Source organism: Cydia splendana, chromosome Z (genome assembly GCF_910591565.1).
Source record: "Cydia splendana chromosome Z, ilCydSple1.2, whole genome shotgun sequence".
In the NCBI taxonomy this organism is placed as follows: Eukaryota; Metazoa; Arthropoda; class Insecta; order Lepidoptera; family Tortricidae; genus Cydia; species Cydia splendana.
In genome coordinates this window covers 17,429,172-17,452,356 of record NC_085987.1, presented here as the reverse complement: position 1 = coordinate 17,452,356, position 23,185 = coordinate 17,429,172, and the positions used below count along the sequence as shown (strand labels likewise).

At 37.7% G+C, this 23,185-nt stretch overlaps 3 protein-coding genes across 5 annotated transcripts in view; all 3 read left to right on the top strand.

Moving 5' to 3' along the window:
* Window positions 1–23,185, top strand: part of LOC134804822 (uncharacterized) — a 470,867-nt gene that overhangs the window by 332,160 nt on the left and 115,522 nt on the right. The gene's annotated exons all lie outside the window — the stretch shown is intronic.
* On the top strand, window positions 366–10,287 carry LOC134805325 (YTH domain-containing family protein 3). 3 transcript variants are annotated; one of them, XM_063778647.1, is made up of 6 exons: window positions 366–601; window positions 706–730; window positions 3,696–3,827; window positions 5,482–5,610; window positions 6,011–7,716; window positions 8,764–10,287. In XM_063778647.1, the coding sequence occupies exons 1-6, from the start codon at window positions 578–580 to the stop codon at window positions 8,803–8,805; spliced, it is 2,058 nt and encodes a 685-aa protein (XP_063634717.1). In that variant the 5' UTR covers window positions 366–577; the 3' UTR covers window positions 8,806–10,287. The 3 variants fall into 3 exon arrangements, with proteins under 3 accessions (XP_063634717.1, XP_063634715.1, XP_063634718.1); XM_063778645.1 differs by having other exon boundaries at window positions 5,482–5,613; XM_063778648.1 differs by lacking the exon at window positions 5,482–5,610.
* LOC134804824 (heparan-sulfate 6-O-sulfotransferase 2) overlaps window positions 17,862–23,185 on the top strand; it is a 104,467-nt gene continuing 99,143 nt past the window's right edge. The window contains exon 1 of the mRNA XM_063778086.1: window positions 17,862–18,299. Within this exon, the coding sequence (XP_063634156.1) occupies window positions 18,111–18,299 (189 nt within the window). The 5' untranslated portion in view covers window positions 17,862–18,110. The remainder of the gene's footprint in view (window positions 18,300–23,185) is intronic.

The following is a 23,185-nucleotide window of genomic DNA, read 5'->3' as shown; positions in this document are numbered from 1 at the left end:
AGAGAAAGATACCCGCAGTTTGTGAACATCGATTTTTGCGGTTATAGCCCTGTTGTTTGGCTCGAAAAAATAATAGTGTGCTTACACTCGGTGCTAGTCGTCAGATCACTGGATATTGATGGGTTCCCATCAAAGTTCCCATCGTGCATGCTCTTTGCTTGGCAACATATAGATGGTCAAGCAAATCTTGTCAGTAGTAAAAGGCGCGAAATTCAAATTTTCTATGACACGATATCCCTTCGCGCCTACATTTTTCAAATTTGCCGCCTTTTTCTACTGACATGATCTGCTTGACCAGCTATATATTCTTTGCTCTTGAGCTAAAGTTGAGCAAAACTAAAATATGATTGTAGGCAACACTAACTCGGCGGCCATTGCTAATTGCCCATCCGCTGGATGCCTGAATCCGCTTTCCGGAATCCAAACCATCGTTAGGATTTTATTTTTACAGACAATATAAGCTCGTTATTGACTCTTGAGCACTTCAGGCTCTGTGTAGTGAAACTCATGTGATTTATTTTGATATTGTTGTGAGAAAAGACTACACAAGTGCTCGAAATAAGTAAAATCGTGGCCAATGTCAGCAGGCGTGTCAGATCAGGTATTTAGCGCTACGATATTTTCTCATTTAATTATTTACCACAATTATTAATAATATACTTATGTTTGTACATATCTTTTGTTTCATGGTACTCGTGTATAAAGCGGATGAAAGGCCAAGGGAATCAAGGTAAAGATAGTATCAGTATGACGTTGCATCTGTTTTCTCCGTAGGAGTCTCTCACACCGGTCGGCTTTGTGTCCGGTGTTCGTCATTGTGAGCACGTCACTGGCGTCGTAATTTTGAGCTTTCAACTTATTTATTGGAAATGATATTTCATTATAATACATAATCATTCAGTACCTATTTAAAAATAGTAATTTTCTCCGTCAGTGAAGACATACGGTATGAAAATCCAAATAATGTTTTCATGTAACAATTTAACTACATAATCGTTTAATCTCTGTAAACAATTTGCATGTCCTTTATTAACCCATTAATCTAATATGGAAACTTCAGTATTCAGTGTAATTTGGTAGCCTCTGAAATGCTGCATCTTTATCCCTTTGCAATACTCAGAATGTTTTCAACACTTTGCCTTCTTAAATTAATTAAAATTAGTATTTGAATAGTCATTACAAGTGTATATTGATATTGAAATTAAGGGGTAACATTAAGCTCTGTTGCTGATCAGGGATAACCATCAATTTTATGTCTGTAAAGGGCTTGTTTGGCAGTATAAAATGTTAAAGACATTCTCTTCAAAACAGTAATCTTATATGTATAATATCTGTTCCTGGTGAATTGATATCTTACACATACTAGTTATATGCAAAAGCAAAATAAAATGCCATTGAGCATGTAGTAATGTAATCCTACTAGTACATGCTCAGTAGCATTATTCTTATTTTAGCTTAGTTCTTAGTTGTTGTTATAATGTTAAGTGTTGCTGGTGTTAACAACTATTTATTGCACCTATATTATTGTTTGTTTCAAGGCTTCAATGTTTACTTTCTATAGTTAAGTACACTAGGCATTGGCATGGACCCAAAGCTCTAGCTAGCTGTGGTGGAGCATTTATAGTTATTTATTATAAAAAGTAGTTTTTTACCTCTTGCACTTATATGCGTCCTAAACAACCAAAATAATCCAAAATAGCAGGATAGCGAGCAATTAAAAATGTGGCATATTCTCCATTGCAAGGTTATAAGGGTGAGAGTGTCAAACATACTTTGCTGTCATTATGTAACTGCCACCATAGTGAGGTAAATACTAACTAAAAAACATTACACATTCAATTCAACTTGAATCCATTTAATATTATATGTTTTATTCAAATTCATCACTTGGAAGTGAAACCTACTAGATAATGTTAATAACCACTTTGCTCTCTTGTGGATCAATAGCCATATTGCCCACTGTTAAATAAAGAGAGCATAAAACATGTATCATACAGTTCCACACTATGCTCACAAATTAGGCAAGCTAGTTCAGATCAAGTTATTCACAAAATAAATGATCATGATGAATTATCAAATTTTTATACAAAATTTTGGGTGACATAAACTGAACAATTAGAAGTTGCTGACATATTTTGGTGGTTGAATTTTCTAAGAGTTATTAATTCATGCATGACAATGTAGTTAGAACTATATTGCCTGCTAGAATGCTGCTGCCAGCTTTTTGTCTCTATGCAATTAACTTATAAGTAATAATAAAAAAATACAAAATTAGTAAATTTATATGCTGCATGAAGTTGCAGTAAAGCTTGTGAAAAATGTAATATTATAATAATGCTGTTGCGAATGTACATTAAGGTTTTTGTTTCTAGTATTGTGTGTACCAGAAAATAATTGCAATAAATTTAGCAGTCAGTCTTATTGAAGTACAGGATATACAGGTAGGTAAACAAATGGTCAAGTAGAGGTTATGCAATGCAACAGAAAATAAATATGTTTGATGTAACAGTTACTGAATATTAATACTTAATTTCTTGTGAGGTATAGATATGGACACGAGAGTTGAAGTCACGCACACAACAAAATCATGTAATGAAATAAAACCAAGATTTTGGAATTAGTATTATTTTTTCATACCGATAGCAAGTTGAACCACTGACTGCAAGATGGACCAAAAAGAATTCAAGTTGATTTAATTCAATCTCATTCAAAAAATGCTGTTTTTGCAATTAGTACTCTGTATAGCTGTGTGTCTAATCATTCACCTGAACTCTCCTGGTGATACCTATAAGATTTATTTAAAAATGATTGTTATTGTCTCTAGTATGAAAAAATTGGGGAGCTAAAGATAAGAATATATCGTTTATTTGCGTGAATTATGGTAGCTAACAGATGTTACATAGTTTTTATAGGTCACGACATAATTCAGCCGAAAATAACGGCATCCAAACAATACAGCCTTAAACACTAATTATCAAGCTTGCAATTCATACCATTAAACTATCTATCTATAATTGCACACATTGTGCACATAAAAGAATAAAGTCAAACTAATCAATATTTTTTTCATGCATCAGACGGGTGCATAGATGAAGTTTAACAATTAGGTTTCTGCTAAGCCCTTTTCCCTTCCATAATAAATTAGAAGTATTGTTGGATTCTATATTTTGCTATCTACATTTTAGACACATCATGTTGGCAAATGCCAAGCTCACTTATTTTGGAAGTGATCCCACTTTTAACATATTTGGCAAAAGCGATTACTCACAAAACTATAAAAATTTCACTAAATATTGCTTTAGCTAGCCATTAAATTCAATATTTTTATGTTTTAATTGGTGATGAAATTTTGTATAAGTACATTGAGTATTTCCAAGGTATTATATAAACATTGACACAGACACAGTGCTAAAATATGTACATTTATTTTATTTATTTGGCTCACAAAACAAGTTACAGATATTTACAGGAATTAAATTAATAGTTAAGCTTACAGTTCAGATCTGGACTAGTAACTCTAAACATGTGTGCACAGAAGGATAGGCACATTCAGAATACGTTAATGTATGGGCAGTAGGTTGTGTGTGCATATTATATTTTTGGCAATTAGTCAATGTCGATATTTAATACCTTAACTGTCTTCAAAACTATTCCTCTGGTTGTTGCATTACTTTGCAAATCGTTTAACGTTATAGTGACAAATGCACCGAAAGAGCAACAGTTAGAATCTGGCGGCGACGAGCTGGCGGAGGTGTCATGGCGCCATCAGCAACAACCGTCCTACGCACCACCCATCTCGTCAGCGGCCGACCACTACAGCGCGGCAGGTAGGTACATACTTTTATGCTACTTGCATATCTCTTTAAGGGTGAGCATGTATTACAATTGAGGTAGCGCAGCGCAGCCGTTCACGAGGAAAATAAATAAATAGAAAAGCGCACATCAATGGGATCTTTGCACCATTCCATAACTTCCCACAGCTCTGGTGGATGCTCACCCTAAGCCCTCAGTGATGGAGACGTAACGTCACAGTTCCATGATTTATTATATGAAATCAGAACCTTAGGTTAAGCTGGCGTCCACTCCATAAAAATCATTGATAAGTATAATCCAAATATGTTTTTGACCATTATCGGAGAAAGTGAAAGGTAGATTGGGATAGGGAACTTAACAAAAAAATACAAGCTACTATCCTCTTAAAATTGATATTAACGGACTGGTTGAACTTTCCTTAGTAGCAGCCTTTACGTGGATTCTTTTTATCGCAAAATCTGCTGACATTTACTGAGTTTATCTGTAGCATATAATTTTTAAACCAAGGGAAATCGATTTAATAGTAAATTTGCTTTCATGTAATGCAAAATTTCAATAATCATAACTTCATAAAATTTCAATCGGCATTCAGTATACATTTCACCACAAACTGGCATATTGCCCTTTTACCTTAATTAGTAATTGCATAAAAAAGTACGTGTTCCAAAAGAAAACTACGTGAAATTTTGTATCAGTAGCCGATGGTAGCCGCATTTTAAATGACTATAACTTTAATTTCGATTGCATGCGAGCTGCTTTTTGGACACGGATTCGAATACAGGGGCCCACAGATTACCCGTTCGCCGGACGATATCAGCCTGTCAGTTAAACCAAAGAGAATTTGAAATAGAGAGTTACAGTCATGGTACATTATGTAGCTACATTACAGTTACTGCCATCTTTCAACATAAGATTAAAACTGTTAGAACGCCATTTGACTTTGATCATTATTCTTTCACTGATATGTGTTAACTTGTTAAATATTAATATTGAAGGAATAAGGATCAAAGTCAAATGGCGTTCTAACAGTGTTAATCTTCTGTCGAAGGATGGCAGTAAAACAGTGGCTACATGATTTACTTTGACAATCCGCCTCTATACACTCTATTCTCTTTGGTTAAACGCAAATGGTGACGGTTCCGAACAACTGACAGGTTGATATCGTCCGGCGAACTGGTAATCAGTGGGCCCCTTTAAGAAACTATAACAATTCAGTTTTCCAATAGTACCTAACTGTTAGTAGGTATAAAAATAATAATGCGGGGTAATAACAGTAATAACTTTCGCTAATGCCAATCGTCTCTAAAAAAAATTCGCCTACGTGCCAGTGACCAATCTCACGCTTACAATAAATGAATAGTTTACGATGCCAGTTATAATAGGAATTAGTAGTAAAGTTATGAAATTAGTTTAAGGCTAAAAATAAAAATAAGATTTTTTTTTCGTAACAAGAAGTCTTAGCTTATCTAAACTACGCACTTACAGGATGGAAAGTTATGGTTGTTACATTCAGCTCCTGGGTGTCACCAGTATCATTAGAAGCTTTTTAAGCTACTTGAATATTTAATGCTTCTATTGACCTTATTTAATTTTCCACCCTGTAAACATACACTACTCAATCGACTAGAAACTCGGGTGGAGTGCTGAAATGACTTTTGTTATTTTCAGGTTATTATGGTACAACAGCTCTTCCTTATCAAGCTTTTGGAGTCGGGGATGGGACATGGTCTACCAATGGAACAGAACCGATGACTTTTCTTGGAGGATACAATCCTCACGATTCTTATGGAATGGATGGTAGCTAGTACCTATTCGATTTAGTCACCACTTAACATACATTATCATTTAAGTCGCATGTTACAAAGCACCACTCTCAGAATCTTAAATGCCCCAATCAACAAGGAGATTTGTTGTGTAAAAAACATCTTGGCTATATAATAATATTCCTTAGTCTCAGCCTTTTCTACTCTGCAACGTAAAATTCAAACATAGGACCAAAATTATATTTACTTGTTCTACCTCAAATGGTAGTCTTAAGTTTACATGGATTAATAATTATTTTTAACCTATTGAACGCCAAAGTTGTTTAACCTGCACATTGTAGACGTCAACGTCGCATCACTTGTTTAATGTTTGCCGTTCAAAAGGTTAGCTAACTTAATCTACAAATTTTACGGATATTTGTGTACAATTTCAGGCGTGTTTGGGCCCTCAACAACGCCATTCTCCACGGCTGCGTTCGGACAGCCCGCTTCCTCATTTAACTACTTTCATGGTAATGGTGATTACTCTACTTGGGGCCAAATAGGTCGTGCTAAACAATATGACGACTACTACAGAGCTGACGGCCTTTACGTGCCAGACGGCGTCAAGGCGGTGGAGTCGGGCGTGCAGACACTGTCGCTCGGCGAGCACAAGGGGGATAAGGAGCGCGGGGTCGAGCTCAAGGACACGTCTGGAGGATCGCAACCCAAAAAGATGACATGGGCTTCAATCGCTAGCCAACCGGCTAAGCCTGCCCCGACTTCCCAGACCACGGGCCTCAAGAAGAAGGGCCCCGGTATGCCCCCACCGCCGATCGTACCTGGCAAGCACAACATGGATATTGGAACCTGGGATGCGGGCAAAACCGCCTCGGTCGTGACGGCACCGCCACCGCCGCCACAGCAGGCGCCGGCTGGTCCTCCATCGATGCCGATGCCGATGCCGGTGCCTGTGCCTGCAGTGCCTGCGGTCGCACCTGCCCCGTCGTCGGCGCCCGCTCCGGTGCCGGCCGCGGCGCCACTACAGCGGGGCCCCCCGCCCCAGCACCAGCCGCCGCCGGCGTGGGCACAGGCGCCCCGCGGCCCACCGCCGCCGCAGCACCAGGCGAGGCCCGCGATGTCTGTGCCTCCGGCCGCGCCTCCCGCTGCGCCTCAGACTGCGGTGATCCCGCATCCGGTGCTTGATGAGTTAAAGGTCAAGAATGACTACAATCCGAAGGAATTCGATCTGAGCGCACCTCAAGCCAGGTTTTTCGTAATTAAATCTTATTCGGAAGACGATATTCATCGCAGTATCAAATATGAGATATGGTGTAGTACGGAGCATGGCAACAAGCGCCTGGATTCTGCATTCCGCGAGCGCGAACGGGAGGGTGGTTCAGTGTACTTGTTTTTCTCGGTGAATGGTAGCGGTCATTTTTGTGGCATGGCGCGCATGATAAGCGCAGTCGACTATAATTCCAATTCTAACGTGTGGTCTCAAGACAAGTGGAAGGGGCAGTTTCGCGTCAGGTGGGTCTATGTTAAAGACGTTCCAAACGTGCAACTTCGGCATATCAAATTAGAAAATAATGAAAACAAGCCCGTGACGAACTCTCGCGACACCCAAGAGGTGCCTCACGCGAAAGGCTTGCAAGTACTAAGAATAATGCATAGCTATTGCCATTCGACGTCTATTTTTGATGACTTTATTCACTATGAAAGACGCCAAGAGGAAGAAGACTCGCGAAAGGTGCCGCTCCATCATAACAACCAAGAGAATACGCGCGATGAGCAAGAGGTGAACCGTGGGTTCCGCAACTACCGCGAGTACGGCAGAGACGGTCGCGATCCTCGCGACGGACGTGACGGCCGAGAGGTTCGCGACCAAAGAGAAATGCGCGACCATCGCGACCAGCGCGATCATCGTGAGCAACGCGATCCTCGCGATCATCGCGACCCGCGGGACCACCGCGATCATCGAGATCAACGCGATCACCGTGATCAGCGCGATCACCGAGATCATCGCGATCACCGTGATCACCGTGATCATCGCGATCACCGCGATCATCGCGAACCGAGGGATGACCGCGATGGAAGAGACAGTCGTGATCATGGTTTTCGTGACCGTGATCCGAATAATTACAGACCTCATCACAAGGTACGTTATAATATTCATACACATTGTACTAGCATGTTAGGGGTCATCCATTAATTACATCATACAAAATTTCGATTTTTTAGACCCCCCTTTTTCATAGGAAAGAGATAGGTATTTTATTAACCTTTTGAACGGCACAGACGGCAATTGACGTCAACGCAAAATCGTGGCAACGACGCCAAAGAGGGCATTTGACGTCGATCGTGTTTTGATGAAAATCTACTGAAAAACACCCCACTTTTAGGTTGGCATTATTTATTCACTAGCTAGCTAGTAGACATGAAAATTTGTCTCTATCTTTCTCGTATCGTAGGGTACGATACTGAGAACTGCATGCACACCTGGCTGAGGGGTAGTGGGTCTAAACTAAAGCAACCCTTATACACCGTGGGTTTGTGTGTGTGTGTGTGTGTGTTTTCTGCACACGACACGTTATTTGTTTTTACATCTTGGCGAAAAAAAAAAACATTATAACGAATATGTAATTTTTTTTATACACAGATTAATTTTTTTGCGAGTTTCCTTTAAAACTGTAATGTCGTTTTATCATTATATTCTATATTTATCATTAATATACACATGTTCATACTCACAATCACATCGTTTATACTAGTGTGCCTTTAATTTACTGCACTGCAAAAGTTACTTTATTTAGTAACCCACAAATTGTGGAAGCGCCACCCTAAAGATCGAATTCCTATGAAAATATGACGTTTACAGTGGCACCGACCGACACAATTTGTCTCTAGCAAGTTGGCGCAGAGTTAGCTTAGTTGGACTCTATGTAAAAATACATACCTGTATTTACAGTACAGATACAGAAACACAACAAAGAAAATAAATCTGGGTAGAGTTAAACAACATGCGGTCGTATCGCTAAAGAGCATCTCTTTCAGATAACCTTTGGGTAGCGGAGATATTTTAGAGGTATGAAGAAAAAAGTTCTTTGTTAAAATAAGTTTTTCAGAGAATGAAATTTAAAATACAAGGCGCGCTTTTATTGCCAAGTGTAATTAACGCCTAAAAGTATTTGTTAAATGTTTTCAGGAGCGCGACGGGTCCCGCGGCCGGGGACGCCTTCGCAACTGATCGTATGTGATGTGCGAGAACACGTTGAGGACGGGCTTCTCCCCATAGACAAGTAGTACTCGAGTTATTAATTGGTACCGCATTACACACCAGGTTTATGTATCGTACGTGCATAAACAGGTATCAGGATTTTGTCCTACCAAGACGTGACCGATTGTTGCATCGCAACCGGAACAGTTATATGTAATATATTGTATCAATTGTTTTAATACTTTAAACAGTGCTTCACTAAGAAAAACTTTCAACAAATTCAAATGTGCTAAATAATATTTTGAACTGGAAGAACGTTTAATTAATGTAACGCCTAGTGAACAGAACATAAACGAATACCAACTCGCCATGTTGCGGTCTCGCAAGATGTGGCGTGTAGTGAAAATGTGGACATTATTTCAAATTTGTGGACTGAATCTATGAGTAAATATATATGTATATATAAAGAATTCTGTGGTGTGAGGAGTTGATCCTTTTAATTAGGGAGTGGTGGAGTTATCTGACCGTGGTGGTATCTGAAGTGCAGTGACCAGGGCGGCCTTCTTCAACGACTCGCGGCGGAGCGTTCACGTCTCTATATTGTGATGTAAAATGTCATTTGTATCGCTAAAGAGATTGTAACAGTAAACAAGTGGACGTTTTGTATACGTTTTTTTAAATATAGATATCAAGGGCAGTTTTAAATAAGAGTTCTCTCGTGGCATTGAGTTCATATCATTTTATTTATATTTTTTTATGTATTGAATGCATTTTTATGACTTCGTTGTTTTATGACGCAGTAATGGCTCATTTGATTATGTACCAAGTTTTATTTGCATGAATGGAGTTGTAGAGGCACTATTTTAACATTTGAATCGGTTAGTTGTCGCCGCTCGTGCGTGCGGGCTCCGGTGGACGAGGAGTCGTTTTTCTGCTCGGATCTATGTACAAGTTACATGTATTGTTCAAGTGTATGACTAGCGAAACATACCTAGATGTAATTCGTTGATCTACAAATGAAATAATATAATAGATTCCAATAGAAATTTCTATAGGTGTAGCTAGATATGGACTGTTCTTTGTTGAATTTTTAACATGTGTACATATGTATTTTAATAAAATAATATTTACTATTTTAAGTGTAACTGAAGTGCGACGAGAGAAATTGACAACGGACCGAAGGATGTATTAATTTTACCAATCATCTAATCATTGTATCACCCCACCTTATTTTTAAAGTGCCTTTTAAACATTTTTAATTTAGATTTTCAATTTTGGTTTGACTAGGTATTTAGTGCTGACGGCATGATATTATATGTAATTATATTTTAACACACTTTGTTTAATGATTTGCTGATGCATACTATTTTTTAGTTTTCATGCAGCCTAAGATAACCTAATGTATTTTAATGACAAATGTTAACTCGATTGATTATAATTTGTAATCAAATTATGTTTTACCCATATAAAGTTCTCTTTAAAATTTATACTGAATAAAAGCCTGTCATAGAATTATTTTTATAATTTATCCATTTCCTACATCCTTTGGCTACATCCTTCCCTAATATATTATCTATAGCAAAGAAAATAGAGTGTATACAGTTGGTATACAGAGTTATATAATATTTAAAACTTTCGCGTTTTGAACACATTAACTCACATTTATAGACGGGTCTATCGCGAATTTATTTCATTTATATTATCTTCACTTATGCTCTGGTTTCCTAGGATAGCGGTGCCGTCATATAGCGGCCGTCTCCATACAAAATACTACGACATCCATATTTAGCCGTATTATTTTGTATGAAGACGGCCGCTATATGACGGCACCGCTATCCTAGGAAAACCGAGCTTTACCAACGTTTCGACACAGGTTGATTATGAGTGTTGCGTGTCGGACTATTGACAATAATTAACATTATGTGTAGGTAGTGGGTGGTTTGAAAATGTGATGTCTACCCCAAACTTTTTCATACACTTTTCGTCGGGTAGTTGCACAAATCTCTGTTTTGATATTTTGCTGGGACATCAGTTATGCTCTAGTGTCCTAGGATAGCGGTGCCGTCATATAGCGGCCGTCTCCATACAAATATAACGACATCCATATTTAGCCGTATTATTTCGTATGGAGACGGCCGCTATATGACGGCACCGCTATCCTAGGAAAACCAATCTTTAGCCGCGACCACGGCCAGTGAAACCTGTGTCGAAACGTCGGTAAATAAAGGTAATAAAATAAAATCGCGAAAGACCCGTCTATAAATGTATAGAGAGTTATTGTCTATAAATTTTGTAATCACAGTAAATTTACTAAAGCCCCCCATTCACACTCCTATCTTGTAGTCCGCCTCGTTGGGTAGGATTGTGTATGGGGGTTGCGGACTACGAGCCGTCCTACAAACGGCTAAACGGTAGGACGGCTCGTAGTCCGCAACCCCCATACACAATCCTACCCAACGAGGCGGACTACAAGGTAGGAGTGTGAATGGGGGGCTTAACATCTTTCGACAGATGATTAAAACCATGAATCTAGTATAACTGGATCAGGTATGAGGGGAGGGGGAAATGACCGAACGGGATAGTCTAAAGGCCCCAGTACACAGTGGTGAAGGATGGGCCATGCCACGCCCTGGCAATTGTGTACAGGGGGCTATTGTATGCAATGGCGGACGACTGGCCGTCAGTTGTCAGCCGTGCTGGGCAATCGGGGAGTTGTCGGTTTTTTGGCACCATGAATCTAGTATTAAACTGGATTGGGCATGAGTGGTGGGGATAACTGACAGAACGGGATAGTCTTACGTATCTTTCAGTAGGAGTAGCAGAGAAAGCGCTATTATTGTTTGTCAGGGTTATCAGGGTTATTCCCACTAGTTACCACCAAGTTCTTACCAGTGGTAACTACTGGGAATTTTTTTCCCACCTTTTACGACTGGTAACTACTGGGAAAAAAAATTCCCACTAGTTACCACCAACTCGGCTTGGTGGTAACTACTGGGAATTATTATTCCCAGTAGTTACCACTGGTAAAAGGTGGGAATTTTTATTCCCAGTAGTTACCACTGGTAAAAGGTTACCACCAAAATATTGTTAGAATTCAATACTAATAAAAACAGTATAAATATAGCGTGCTGTAATAAACAATTGTGTCAGTTAGTGATTCAATAAACTGCTTTAAAAGTGATCAAAAATATTAAAACAATTTTGCCGGTATAAGTGTAAAAACTAAAATAGAAGAGTCTCATTCTAGTTAAGTAGAAATTAACTTATTATCCGGATTAAATTTATCTTATTAACTGTAAATTGAATTACATATTTATACAAACGAACAAACAAATCAGTCAAAAACCGACAGCTGATTTCGTTTTATTATTTACCGCTACTTCATTTCGTTCTATTATAAGACGACGCAAACCTGGCGGCTTAGCACGGTCGCGTTTTTATCCCTTGTCACCATGCCTGTCACGTTCTAACAAGTATGTAAGTGCGAAAGGGACGCGCATAGTGATAGTCGATAAAAATGGAACCGTGCTGAGCCCGCTGGTATATGTAGGTATTCATAATTTGTACTCAGGCTAAATAATAAAGGGCATGGTTGTTATTAAAACCGCCTAGGGCGCGCTTCGGATCGGCTGATTGCTCGAACTAACCAGCATAGGCTCGCATTCCAATTACGCTCGGGTAGTACATCGCTCGGTCATGTTACGCTGGTTGGCTAGATTGCTTAAACACCCACGCTAGCGCGATGGTAATAACACTCTACCAGAGGGACATCAGGTAGTACTATTCGTACACTTCTTTTTTTGTATTTAACTTTTATTCTTTTGGAAAATATGTTTATTGGAAGAACGTGTAAAGCCCCCTCCAGACTATGCGCGTGAATCGCAGGCGAAGCCGCGAACGCGAGTGTGGAGTCGATGACGCTGTCTGCGAAAATCGACTCCACACTTGCGTTCGCGGCTTCGCCCGCGATTCACGCGCATAGTCTGGAGGGGGCTTAAGACGTAAGTAATTAAAATCACAAAAAACGACCTTAAATTGAGTACGACGAAGGCGCAAGAGGACGTAAAAGTAAAACTGTCCCTCGCCCTCGTTTAATATAAATGCAACACGCCCGTGCCCACAATTGTTTCCGACACACTTAAAAGTGGACTGATTGGATTGTCGTATTCATTCTTTGGGTCAGGTAAAAAGGGATGAAAGTAAATAGCCAAATATATTTCACGTGTTTATTTTTAGCTTATCCTAAATTTGTTCCAGTATGATTATCAAACTATGTCAACCAATACCATTCTTATCGGGCATAAGGGCTGGCAGTCCAGCCCCCTCCAGACTACGTGCGTGAATCGCGGCGCGACGTCGCGGAGCGAACATATCGCGAAGTTGACGTATGACTCCACACTCGCACACTTCACGGCGATTTCGCAGTTTGGTTTGCGGCAATATGGCGGAAAAGCATCAGCTGATCGAGTTTAACTGTTAGTTATCTATGGCATCATACGTGATTTAGCTGTTTTTCCATTTTGTTTTATTGTAAAACCGTAAAGTATAGCTGCTTAATATAATATAATCATAATATAATTAATATTTATCTTGCCACAGAGGAGTCAAAATATTGTGTAATGTGGAGTCTTGCAAGTTCGCGCTTCGCGTCTCCTTTGACGCGGGCCGAAATACCGACAAAAAACGGAGAACAAGGCGCGAAGGCGTGAACAATCTGCGAAATCGACGCCACACTCGCGTTCGCGGCTTCGCCCGCGATTCACGCGCATAGTCTGGAGGGGGCTAATGAAGAGACTTTTCAGTTTATAGATTTATATCAATCAGAGCCTGCAATTTTTTTTTGATGCACCATTGTGTGAACATCTAAGTGATATAGGCCTATACAGTTGCGCATTGCAAAGCGTGGCTTGTAGGGAATGCAAATCGGTTATTTTTTGTATGGAAATAACCGCGGTTTCGGTTAATAACCGATAATTTCCATACAAAAAATAACCGAAAATAACCGATTTGCATTCCCTAGTGGCTTGGCATGGACCATCCTTGACCACTGTGTACTGGAGCCTTTACGTATCTTTCAGTAGGAGGGGTTATTCCCACTAGTTACCACCAAGTTCCTATCAGTGGTAACTACTGGGATTTTTTTTCCCACCTTTTACCACTGGTAACTACTGGGAAAAAAAATCCCACTAGTTCCCACCAACTCGGCTTGGTGGTAACTACTGGGAATTCTTATTCCCAGTATTCCCAGTCCCAAAAACAGTATAAATAGTATAGTATAAAAATAGCATGCTGTAATAAATAATTATGTGTCAGTTAGTGATTCAGTAAACTGCTTTAAAAGTTAAAAAATATTCAAACAGTTTTTCCGGTATAAGTGTAAAAACTAAAATAGAAGTCTCATTCTAGTTAAGTAGATATTAACTTATTATCCGGATTAAATTTATCTTATTAACTGTAAATTGAATTACATATTTATACAAATGAACAAACAAATCAATCAAAAACTGACAGAACTGATTTCGTTTTATTATTTACAGCTACTTTATTTGGTTCTATTATAACACGACGCAGAGCTGGAATATGTAGGTATTCATAATTTGTATTAATAAGTAAAGGGCATGGTTGTTATTAAAACCGCTTATGGCGCGCTTCGGATGGTCTGACTGCTCGGACTAACCAGCATAGGCTCGCATTCCAATTACGCTCGGGTAGTACATCATCGCTCGGTCATGTTACACTGGTTGGTTCGATTGCTTAAACACCCACGCTAGCGGGATGGTAATAACACTACCAGAGGGGCATCAGGTACCTACTATTCGTACACTTCTTGTTTTGTATTTAACTTTCATTCTTTTGGAAAATATGTTCATTGGAAGAACGTGTAAGTAATTAAAACACATAAAACGACCTTAAATTGAGTACCACGAAGGGGCAAGAGGGCGTCAGGCTAAAAGCAAAAATCAGAAAAAGATTAAAATAATAATTATGTACTTTATCTGATTCTGATGGCGATGGCGTGCGAATGCTAACGTCTATAAAACCTGGTAGAGTTGTGAATATGAATGTGATCTTGCAATTAAATTTGGTATAGATGTTTTTAAGTTTTCTTAATATTTATCACGGTAAAGTAAGAAACAATGTAGGACCTTAATACGTTATGCATATTTGATAGGTTTATACAACTTTGATTGGTTTATTGAATAATATCGGTACCTATGCCTTGTAGTTGCAAAACAATCGTTTGTTCCTAAATATATTTTGTGTTATTTTTATTAAATACGACGAGTGCAAAAAGACCGAACCGAGTATGGCGCACACCGCGCACCCTTTTGTTCTTAACACATTCAATACCACTAAGTGCTACGGGTTACGCTCGTAGCGCGTAGCCACGGTTTCGTCGTATGTAGCGCGTAGTCGCTACGAACAGTGTACCCGACAGTCGGGTTCTTGGTGTTGAATGTGTTAACCGCCGTGTCGCCCGGGTCTTACCCTTGCGAAATATTCTTTGTTCGGCATAACTGCCAGCCCCTATAACAATGGTAACAATGTTATTGGTCGACATAATTTGATAATTATATTTTATTACCTACCGGGTGGCATGTGAGCAAGACCGAAAGCTCACGGATCGTGGTAGTTTTTGTCATTGTCTTATGCCAACATTAGGATTAACCAAGATGCGATGAGAGTTGTGGTGCAGAGGGAACATTAATTAGATAGCTTGGATATTATTATTACATATTTGCCACCACTACTTCTTTCAATAAACATATTTCCCAAAAGAATAAAAATTAAATACAAAAAAAGAAGTGTACGAATAGTACCTGATGCCCCTCTGGTAGAGTGTTATTACCATCCCGCTAGCGTAAGTGTTTAAGCAATCGAGCCAACCACCGTAACATGACCGAGCGATGTACCACCCGAGCGTAATTGGAATGCGAGCCTATGCTGGTTAGTCCGAGCAGTCAGCCCATCCGCAGCGCGCCCTAAGCGGTTTTAATAACCACTAACCACCATGCCCTTTACTTATTAATACAAATTATAAAATATATTCCAGCTCCGCATCGTGTTATAATAGAACAAAATAAAATAGCTGTAAATAATAAAACGAAATCAGTTCTGTCGGTTTTTGACTGATTTGTTTGTTCGTTTATATAAATATGTAATTCAATTTACAGTTAATAAGATAAATTTAATCCGGATAATAAGTTAATTTCTACTTAACTATAATGAGACTCTTCTAATTTAGTTTACACTTATACCGGAAAAAGTGTTTAATATTTTTTAACTTTTAAAGCAGTTTACTGAATCACTAACTGACACATAATTATTTATTACAGCACGCTATATTTATACTATACTATTTATACTGTTTTTATTAGTATTGAATTCTAACAATATTTTGGTGGTAACTACTGGGAAAAAAAATTCCCACCTTTTACCAGTGGTAACCAAGCCGAGTTGGTGGTATCTAGTGGGAATTTTTTTTCCCACCACCAGTGGTAAAAGGTGGGAAAAAAGTTCCCAGTAGTTACCAGTAGCCCAGTAGGAGTAGCAGCACGTAGCAGAGAAAGCGCTATTATTGTTTATCCTTGTCACAGTCTCACATTGTTTTATTCCCCACCGTAAATTTAGTATGGTTTACGGTGGGCAACAGATAAACTCGACCAATCATAGGTTCGCATTGCGTGTGTTTTGTCCCTCACGGAAGTCACGGACGCACGCGTATAGCACGTCTATAGGATCCGAGCATCTATGATTAAAACTTAGAACTCCATTTGGCTTTGATCCTTATTCTTACACTGATATGCGTTAAAGTTGTTAAATATATAAAAGTGTCGCCATCTACACAAGAATAGGCCATAGGTATGGTATGGTAAAGGTATTGATGCCGTGAGGCAATCCTCGTCATGTAAACAATGTTACCTATTTCGAATAATAATCTGAGAAAGATTGGGAACCCTTGCCACAACCTAAATAGGCGATTTACATTCTCGTGCGAGCCGCGAGCCAAGCCACGAGACGCGAGTGTAAGCGGGGGGCTCTGCTCGCGCTCGCGTGGAGGAGCAGAAGGTCTACCGCGAACCACGTTCTACGTGCTGCCTCCCTGTCACACTTACGTACGAATTTGCACGCGCGACAGAGGCAACACGTCGAACGTGGCTCGCGGTAGGCCCTCGGTTTCTGGGCACGAGTCAAAAGGGGCTCGCGATGGACTCGATATCTCTTTCTCCCTCTTACTTATGGGTGCGTCCCACGATGACCTTGGTGCGGTGCGATAGTGTGTTAGCTACTTTACACTCTCGTTCGGCTTGTCATTCGGTTACAAACCTTATACCGTGCTGTTAGTGTTTAAAATCGATTAGCTCGACGATCTTACGAGACACGAGGCGATAAGTGTAATCAGTAGCTCGACGTGCTTACGCGCTCTTGGCGAGCCGCGAATGTAAACCTAAAATATTGATGTTAAAATATCTACCGGGACTGACAAAAATACACAGAACTTTTGTTCTACGGGAGGTGTTGCATTTAGTTCATTCACTGGTACATCTACCCTATGGGGTTGCCAGAGAGTATGACATGGACCGCTTATTTAACGTATTTGACCGAGCGGCTATTCTGTGAAGCTTTCTACTTATTTCGTCAGCAGTGTTAGCTGCGTGATATTGTGGACGGTCACAAGGTGTCGCTGCATTCTAAAAAGGATATAATATTTTATTTTGGCATTGTTCTGAATGTGATTAAAATTAATATTTTTATTTTTTAATAAAGTAACGACTGCTGTTTAAAGTTACATTTACATTTTTTTAAGTGGCTACACTATTGACGAACGAATAATATTCTATCCTGCTCTATACCGCCTAGTTAAATTAACGACGGAAGGAGATAACAACACCGTTCGGTTCGGGCCCCGACCACGTCCCCGACGAATAGCGTGATAGTAGTGTATGTAGTGGTTTTTTTTTGTATTTGTATTCCACTGATCCACTCAGTGTAGTGAACGAAACGAAATGAATAGAACGCTGAACGAACGGGTCGAACGGTCATATCAGCCAGTTCACGTTCGTCGGCTGATCGTGGACATTGATAGTATTATATTTTAATCCTGCGATTTCTGCGTTAGTTTTAACCTATCACGCTTTTAGTTACGTGCATTTATGAACTAATAAAATGCGTTTATCAAGAGTGATGTAGAAATCGAATTTATCAAGAAATTATAGTCAAGACTTCTACAATGTGAGGTTGACATTACATATGTATTGTTATGATGTGATGAAACGCAAGTAAACTACGAAAGTCTTATGTGCTTCTTTAAGATATTTTCATAAAAATGAGACATGCATCCAACCGAAATGCAAAAAAGTGTGTCGGTGCAAGTAGACAGTGATTTTGCTTTGCTGCTGCCGAGTGGTGTCTACGAAATTAAGAAAATGGAGCCAAGATCGAAACTACGAAAAGTAATACTGTTCTGTTTACTACTCTCTCTGTTCGGAATGGTTGCTTTTGGATATTTCTGCCCAGATCAGGTAAGACTGTTGTTCACAAGATTCAAGTTTAGATAGCTGAATCATTAATTAAGTTCGATACGTAGTATGAAACTTTACTTATCGCTTTATAAACACTTGATGGTATGGTATCGGATAGCCTAACAACAATATGTGTACAATGGCTAGATTAAGTAGGGCCTCTTTTCTGATTTCTGATAAATAATGTAAGTCAAATTAGCCATTGACTGATTTAAGGATGCCTCACACACAATTTTCTGATTGCATTGCGACATGTGTTGTTGTTTACCTCTTTATGGTTATTTATTTTATCCAAGGTTGTATTATTATATAGAATTGTTACCTTGCTATTGCAGTATATGAGTAAATATTTGCTATTATTTTATTTATTTTATTATCCATCAGTCCAAGCATACACTGCAATGTTACTATAGTGTTTGAATACTGATTTGCAAACAATGCTCTAATTCACTTTTTAATTAAACAATCAAAGACATTTGCAATGCTTTCCACAAAATCCAGGCATCTTGCCAAATCAATAAGTTACTTTTCCAAATTTTAAAATTTAACAAATGATAATATTGATAACTCTGCTTGCGAATTAAATATTTCGTGTTTTAAGATATATTGTTTGTAATATTGATAGGGAGGGGATATGAGGCCGACAAGCCCTTTTCACCCTGAAGCATATACAATACAGTGAAATCACGACAATCCGGCACTTCAATGGTCCGGTATGCCCAGTAATCCTGCACTAAAATTGGGATACAAAATAATGAACATTCTATGTCCTAATTTACTATGTGCCGCATGCCAGATAAGAGTAGATTTTTTTATTGAATTTAATATTTTAGTAAAATGTATTTCTACAACATACTAAAAACACACATCAATAATATGCAGATTTGCTCTAACTTCCAGTAAACCTAATTTTCCAGTAATCCGGCTCTCTTGTGTTCAGCATTAGCGCCGGATTATGGAGATTGTACTGTATAGTGCTTTTCTCAAACATGCAATGAAATAATGAAAAAGTACAATAAACTAAAACAAATAGTGAAATCCAATTTGTATACAATGAATTTTTTTTCCATTTTCCCACCAAAATGTTTCTTTTTGCGGACATATTTTGTCTGTGGTGTTGATATCATGCTTATAGTGCTCAATAGCTTAAATTAAGAAGGATCTGAATTTCTATGGTTACTGAATGAATCCAGAGAATTATGAACATTGTCTATGGCTTGGTTATATTATATGTATACATGATGTGTCTGACCATGGGGCTTTAAATCCAGGGCTTGATTTTACTCGCTAAACTGAGCTACTTTTACTATGGGACCAACCCTAAAATCGGGGAATTTTTTTTGGCTTTTCCATAGAAAACGTCTACATCTGATCAGCCAAAATGTATGAAAAAGTAAAAATTTCTTTCGGGATTTCGGGGTTGGTGCCATAGTAAAAGTAGGTCAGTTTAGCAAGTAGAATCGAGCCCTGGATTTAAAGCCCCATGGTCAGTAACACACAGTATATATAAATACAATGTTCATAACTCTCTGAATTTAGTCAGTTACTAATGTAACAAGCCGCTCGGAGGAGGCCTATGCCAAAGACAGCCGGACAAAGAAAAAGAAACAGAAAAAGAAAAGAGTAAAAACATAAATTAAAACATAGATAGATACCCTATTTGTATAATTGTAAAAGAAAATGTTACAATGTACGTGTCAGGAATATAGGCTATTTCAATTTCAATCTAACAATAGAGACGCAGGTACTTCATTTCAGCTTGTCTACAATTGCCCTTACTGTGGATAATTTGGTCTATTCACCATCCCACCATTAGAAAAATATAAAAAAATTACAGTAAATAATGAAAATATTTTATTGCATGTTTGAGAAATTAGTAGTTTGTGTTACAATGGATCAAAATGATATATTTCTGTCAAGGAATTGAATCCTGAATGAAGCGATGGATTCTACAATAGAAATCTTTCTAAAGTAGAATCCTGACCGTAATGAGGGATTCAAGTGTTAACGCCCTAGACGAAATAATTTTGATACCGTGTGACACATACTGCTTTTCACATCAACTATGAGGAAATAGCAGGGAAGAAAAGTGCCACTTTGATCTCTCCTAGCGGAGAAGAAAAAGCCCTTTTACGAATAGGTGATGTGAAAAGATAATTGTATCACATACAGAGTATATGGTTGGCTTTTGTGTTCTGTTTCCGAAAAAACAAATGATAACCCTTGATAATAATACAAACACCTAAAACTTTTAATATGCCCAAAAAACTACTTTGGGGCTGGCTTTGGGGCATGTCAGTGACTACAAAAATTAGGCTCCTATATGAGTGAATTGCAAAATTAAGCACAGTTAAGAAGCTGTGATTAGTCTTAACTTAATTGATTCATTTGTGTTATGAAAATTAACCTTGTACATTGTATTGTATTTATTGTTCCTAATTCATACACATATAAGTCATACAGAATAGTAAGTGCATACGGTAACACACTTTAATGCATCTAACTTAAATAGAAATGGCTTAATTGTAGCACAATGGAATCAATTAACTTTGGACTAATTACAGGTCCTTAACTATGTAGTCTGTTCGAGAAACTGAAAACGGTGAAAAATAGAGATACTACTCCTAAAAATACGTGTTACCTCATTAGATTCATCATGATGCCTAGAAAAATGTATTCGAAGCGTGTATTAGCACACAAAAAATATCAAAAGTTATAAACAAAAAAGCGGCCAAGTGCGAGTCGGACTCGCCCATGAAGGGTTCCGTAGCAGCAAGTAACATTATAAAATTGCGGTTTACGATTTATGACGTATTAAAAAAAGCTACTTACTAGATCTCGTTCAAACCAATTTTCGGTGGAAGTTTGCATGGTAATGTAAATGTACATCATATATTTTTTTAGTTTTATCATTCTCTTATTTTAGAAGTTACAGGGGGGGGGGGGGGGACACATTTTACCACTTTGGAAGTGTCTCTCGCGCAAACTATTCAGTTTAGGAAAAAATTATATTACAAACCTCAATATCATTTTTGAAGACCTATCCATAGATACCCCACACGTATGGGTTTGATGAAAAAAAATTTTTGAGATTCAGTTCTAAGTACCCCCAAAATTTATTGTTTTTTTTTTCTATTTTTGTGTGAAAATCATAATGCGGTTCACAGAATACATCTACTTACCAAGGCTCAACAGGATAGTTCTTATAGTTTCGGAAAAAAGTGGCTGTGACATACGGACAGACAGACAGACAGACATGACGAATCCATAAGGGTTCTGATTTTTGCCATTTGGCTACGGAACCCTAAAAAAAGGGGGAATAAAGTAGATATTTTTTATTTCCCCAATATCTCAAAAATTATTCATATTTAAGAAACGTAAATTAATATTATTAAAGAGGAGGATATTTCCATTAAAACATTCCATACTTGCAGAACTGTATCTCCATTATTTATACTTTTTATTCAACGCTGAACACAGCCTTCCGCGCCTCAATTTCGGGAAACGCGCGCGGCGTGAAAAAGCGATTACGTAACATTAAATAAATAATTAATTAATTAATTATTTTAAAGGTATTAAATATTAATTGAAAAATTTAAATAAAATATGGTGTATTTAAAATATGTCTACAAATGTAATACTTGTAGAAATTTATCTTAAAGTTATTTTTTCAACAAGTTAGGCAATTGTTCATTAACAATTTTCTCGAATTTCCTTCTTTATTGAAAACGAAAGAAAATTTTTAAATAACTATCGTAAAATTTTGTCGCCCTCTAGAGCTCTTAGTTATCATATACATGCTTAATAAGATCACGTTATAAAAGTTCAAAAAAAAAGAAAATAGTTTGGTTATAATGTTGTTTTAAGTTTTACAATTTTACTTTGATTTATCGATTTTTGTCAATTTTCTATGTTATTCTAAAACTTATTTTAAGCAAAGTATTAACTTTATTAAAACTTTTATAATGTGATCTTATTAAGCATTTATATGAGAAGGGCTCTAGAAAGCGACAACATTTTACGATAGTTATTTATACATTTTTGTTTGTTTTGAATAAAGAAGGGTGTTTGAGAAAATTTTGCTAATGAACAATTGCCTAACTTGTTGAAAAAATAATTTTAAGATAAATTTCTACAAGTAGTACATTTGTTCTCATCTTTTAAAATTATATTTAATGTTACGTAAATCGCTTTTTCACCCCGCGCGCATATCCCGAAAATGAGGCGCGGAGGGCTGTGTTCAGCGCTGAATAAAAAGTATAAATAATGGAGATACAGCTCTACAAGTATAGAATGTTTTATTGGAAATATCCTCCTCTTTTATGATATTTATTTTGATTTCTTAAATATTAATACCCTTTGAGATATTGGGGAAATAAAAAATATCTACTTTTTCCCCCTTTTTTTTTATAACTTTTGATATTTTTTGTGTGCTAATAAACGCTTCGAATACATTTTTCTAGGCATCATGACGATTCTAATGAGGTATCACACGTATTTTTAGGAGTAGTATCTCTATTTTTCACCGTTTTCAGTTTCTCGAACAGACTAATGTACAATTTTTTTGTAATTCACTCATATATCTATTAACTTTCAGGCACCTATAATATTTTTCTGTCATTATATGACAAAATCTCTATTTCAAACTATTATATACCTCATGCTGGAAATGCATTTAATATAATGTTTTATAATTATAACAACTAACAACAGATAATTTAGTATTCAAGAATAAAATTCCATGACAAAAGAATAAGGTAAACAAAGGTAAACAATCTTGATGTGTCTTTTAATTGAAAAACACATTTTAAAAATAAGTTACAGCAAATATGTAACAATTATGAATCTAATACGATTACTTATATTCTTCTGCTTTCATAAGTAAT

Coding starts and splice junctions, on each gene's coding strand:
- LOC134805325 (XM_063778645.1), top strand. CDS start 578: ATGTCAGCAGGCGTGTCAGATCAG. Junction 731..3,695: donor GAAAGGCCAAGGGAATCAAG/GTAAAGATAGTA, acceptor TTAACGTTATAG/TGACAAATGCACCGAAAGAG. Junction 5,614..6,010: donor TTCTTATGGAATGGATGGTA/GCTAGTACCTAT, acceptor GTACAATTTCAG/GCGTGTTTGGGCCCTCAACA.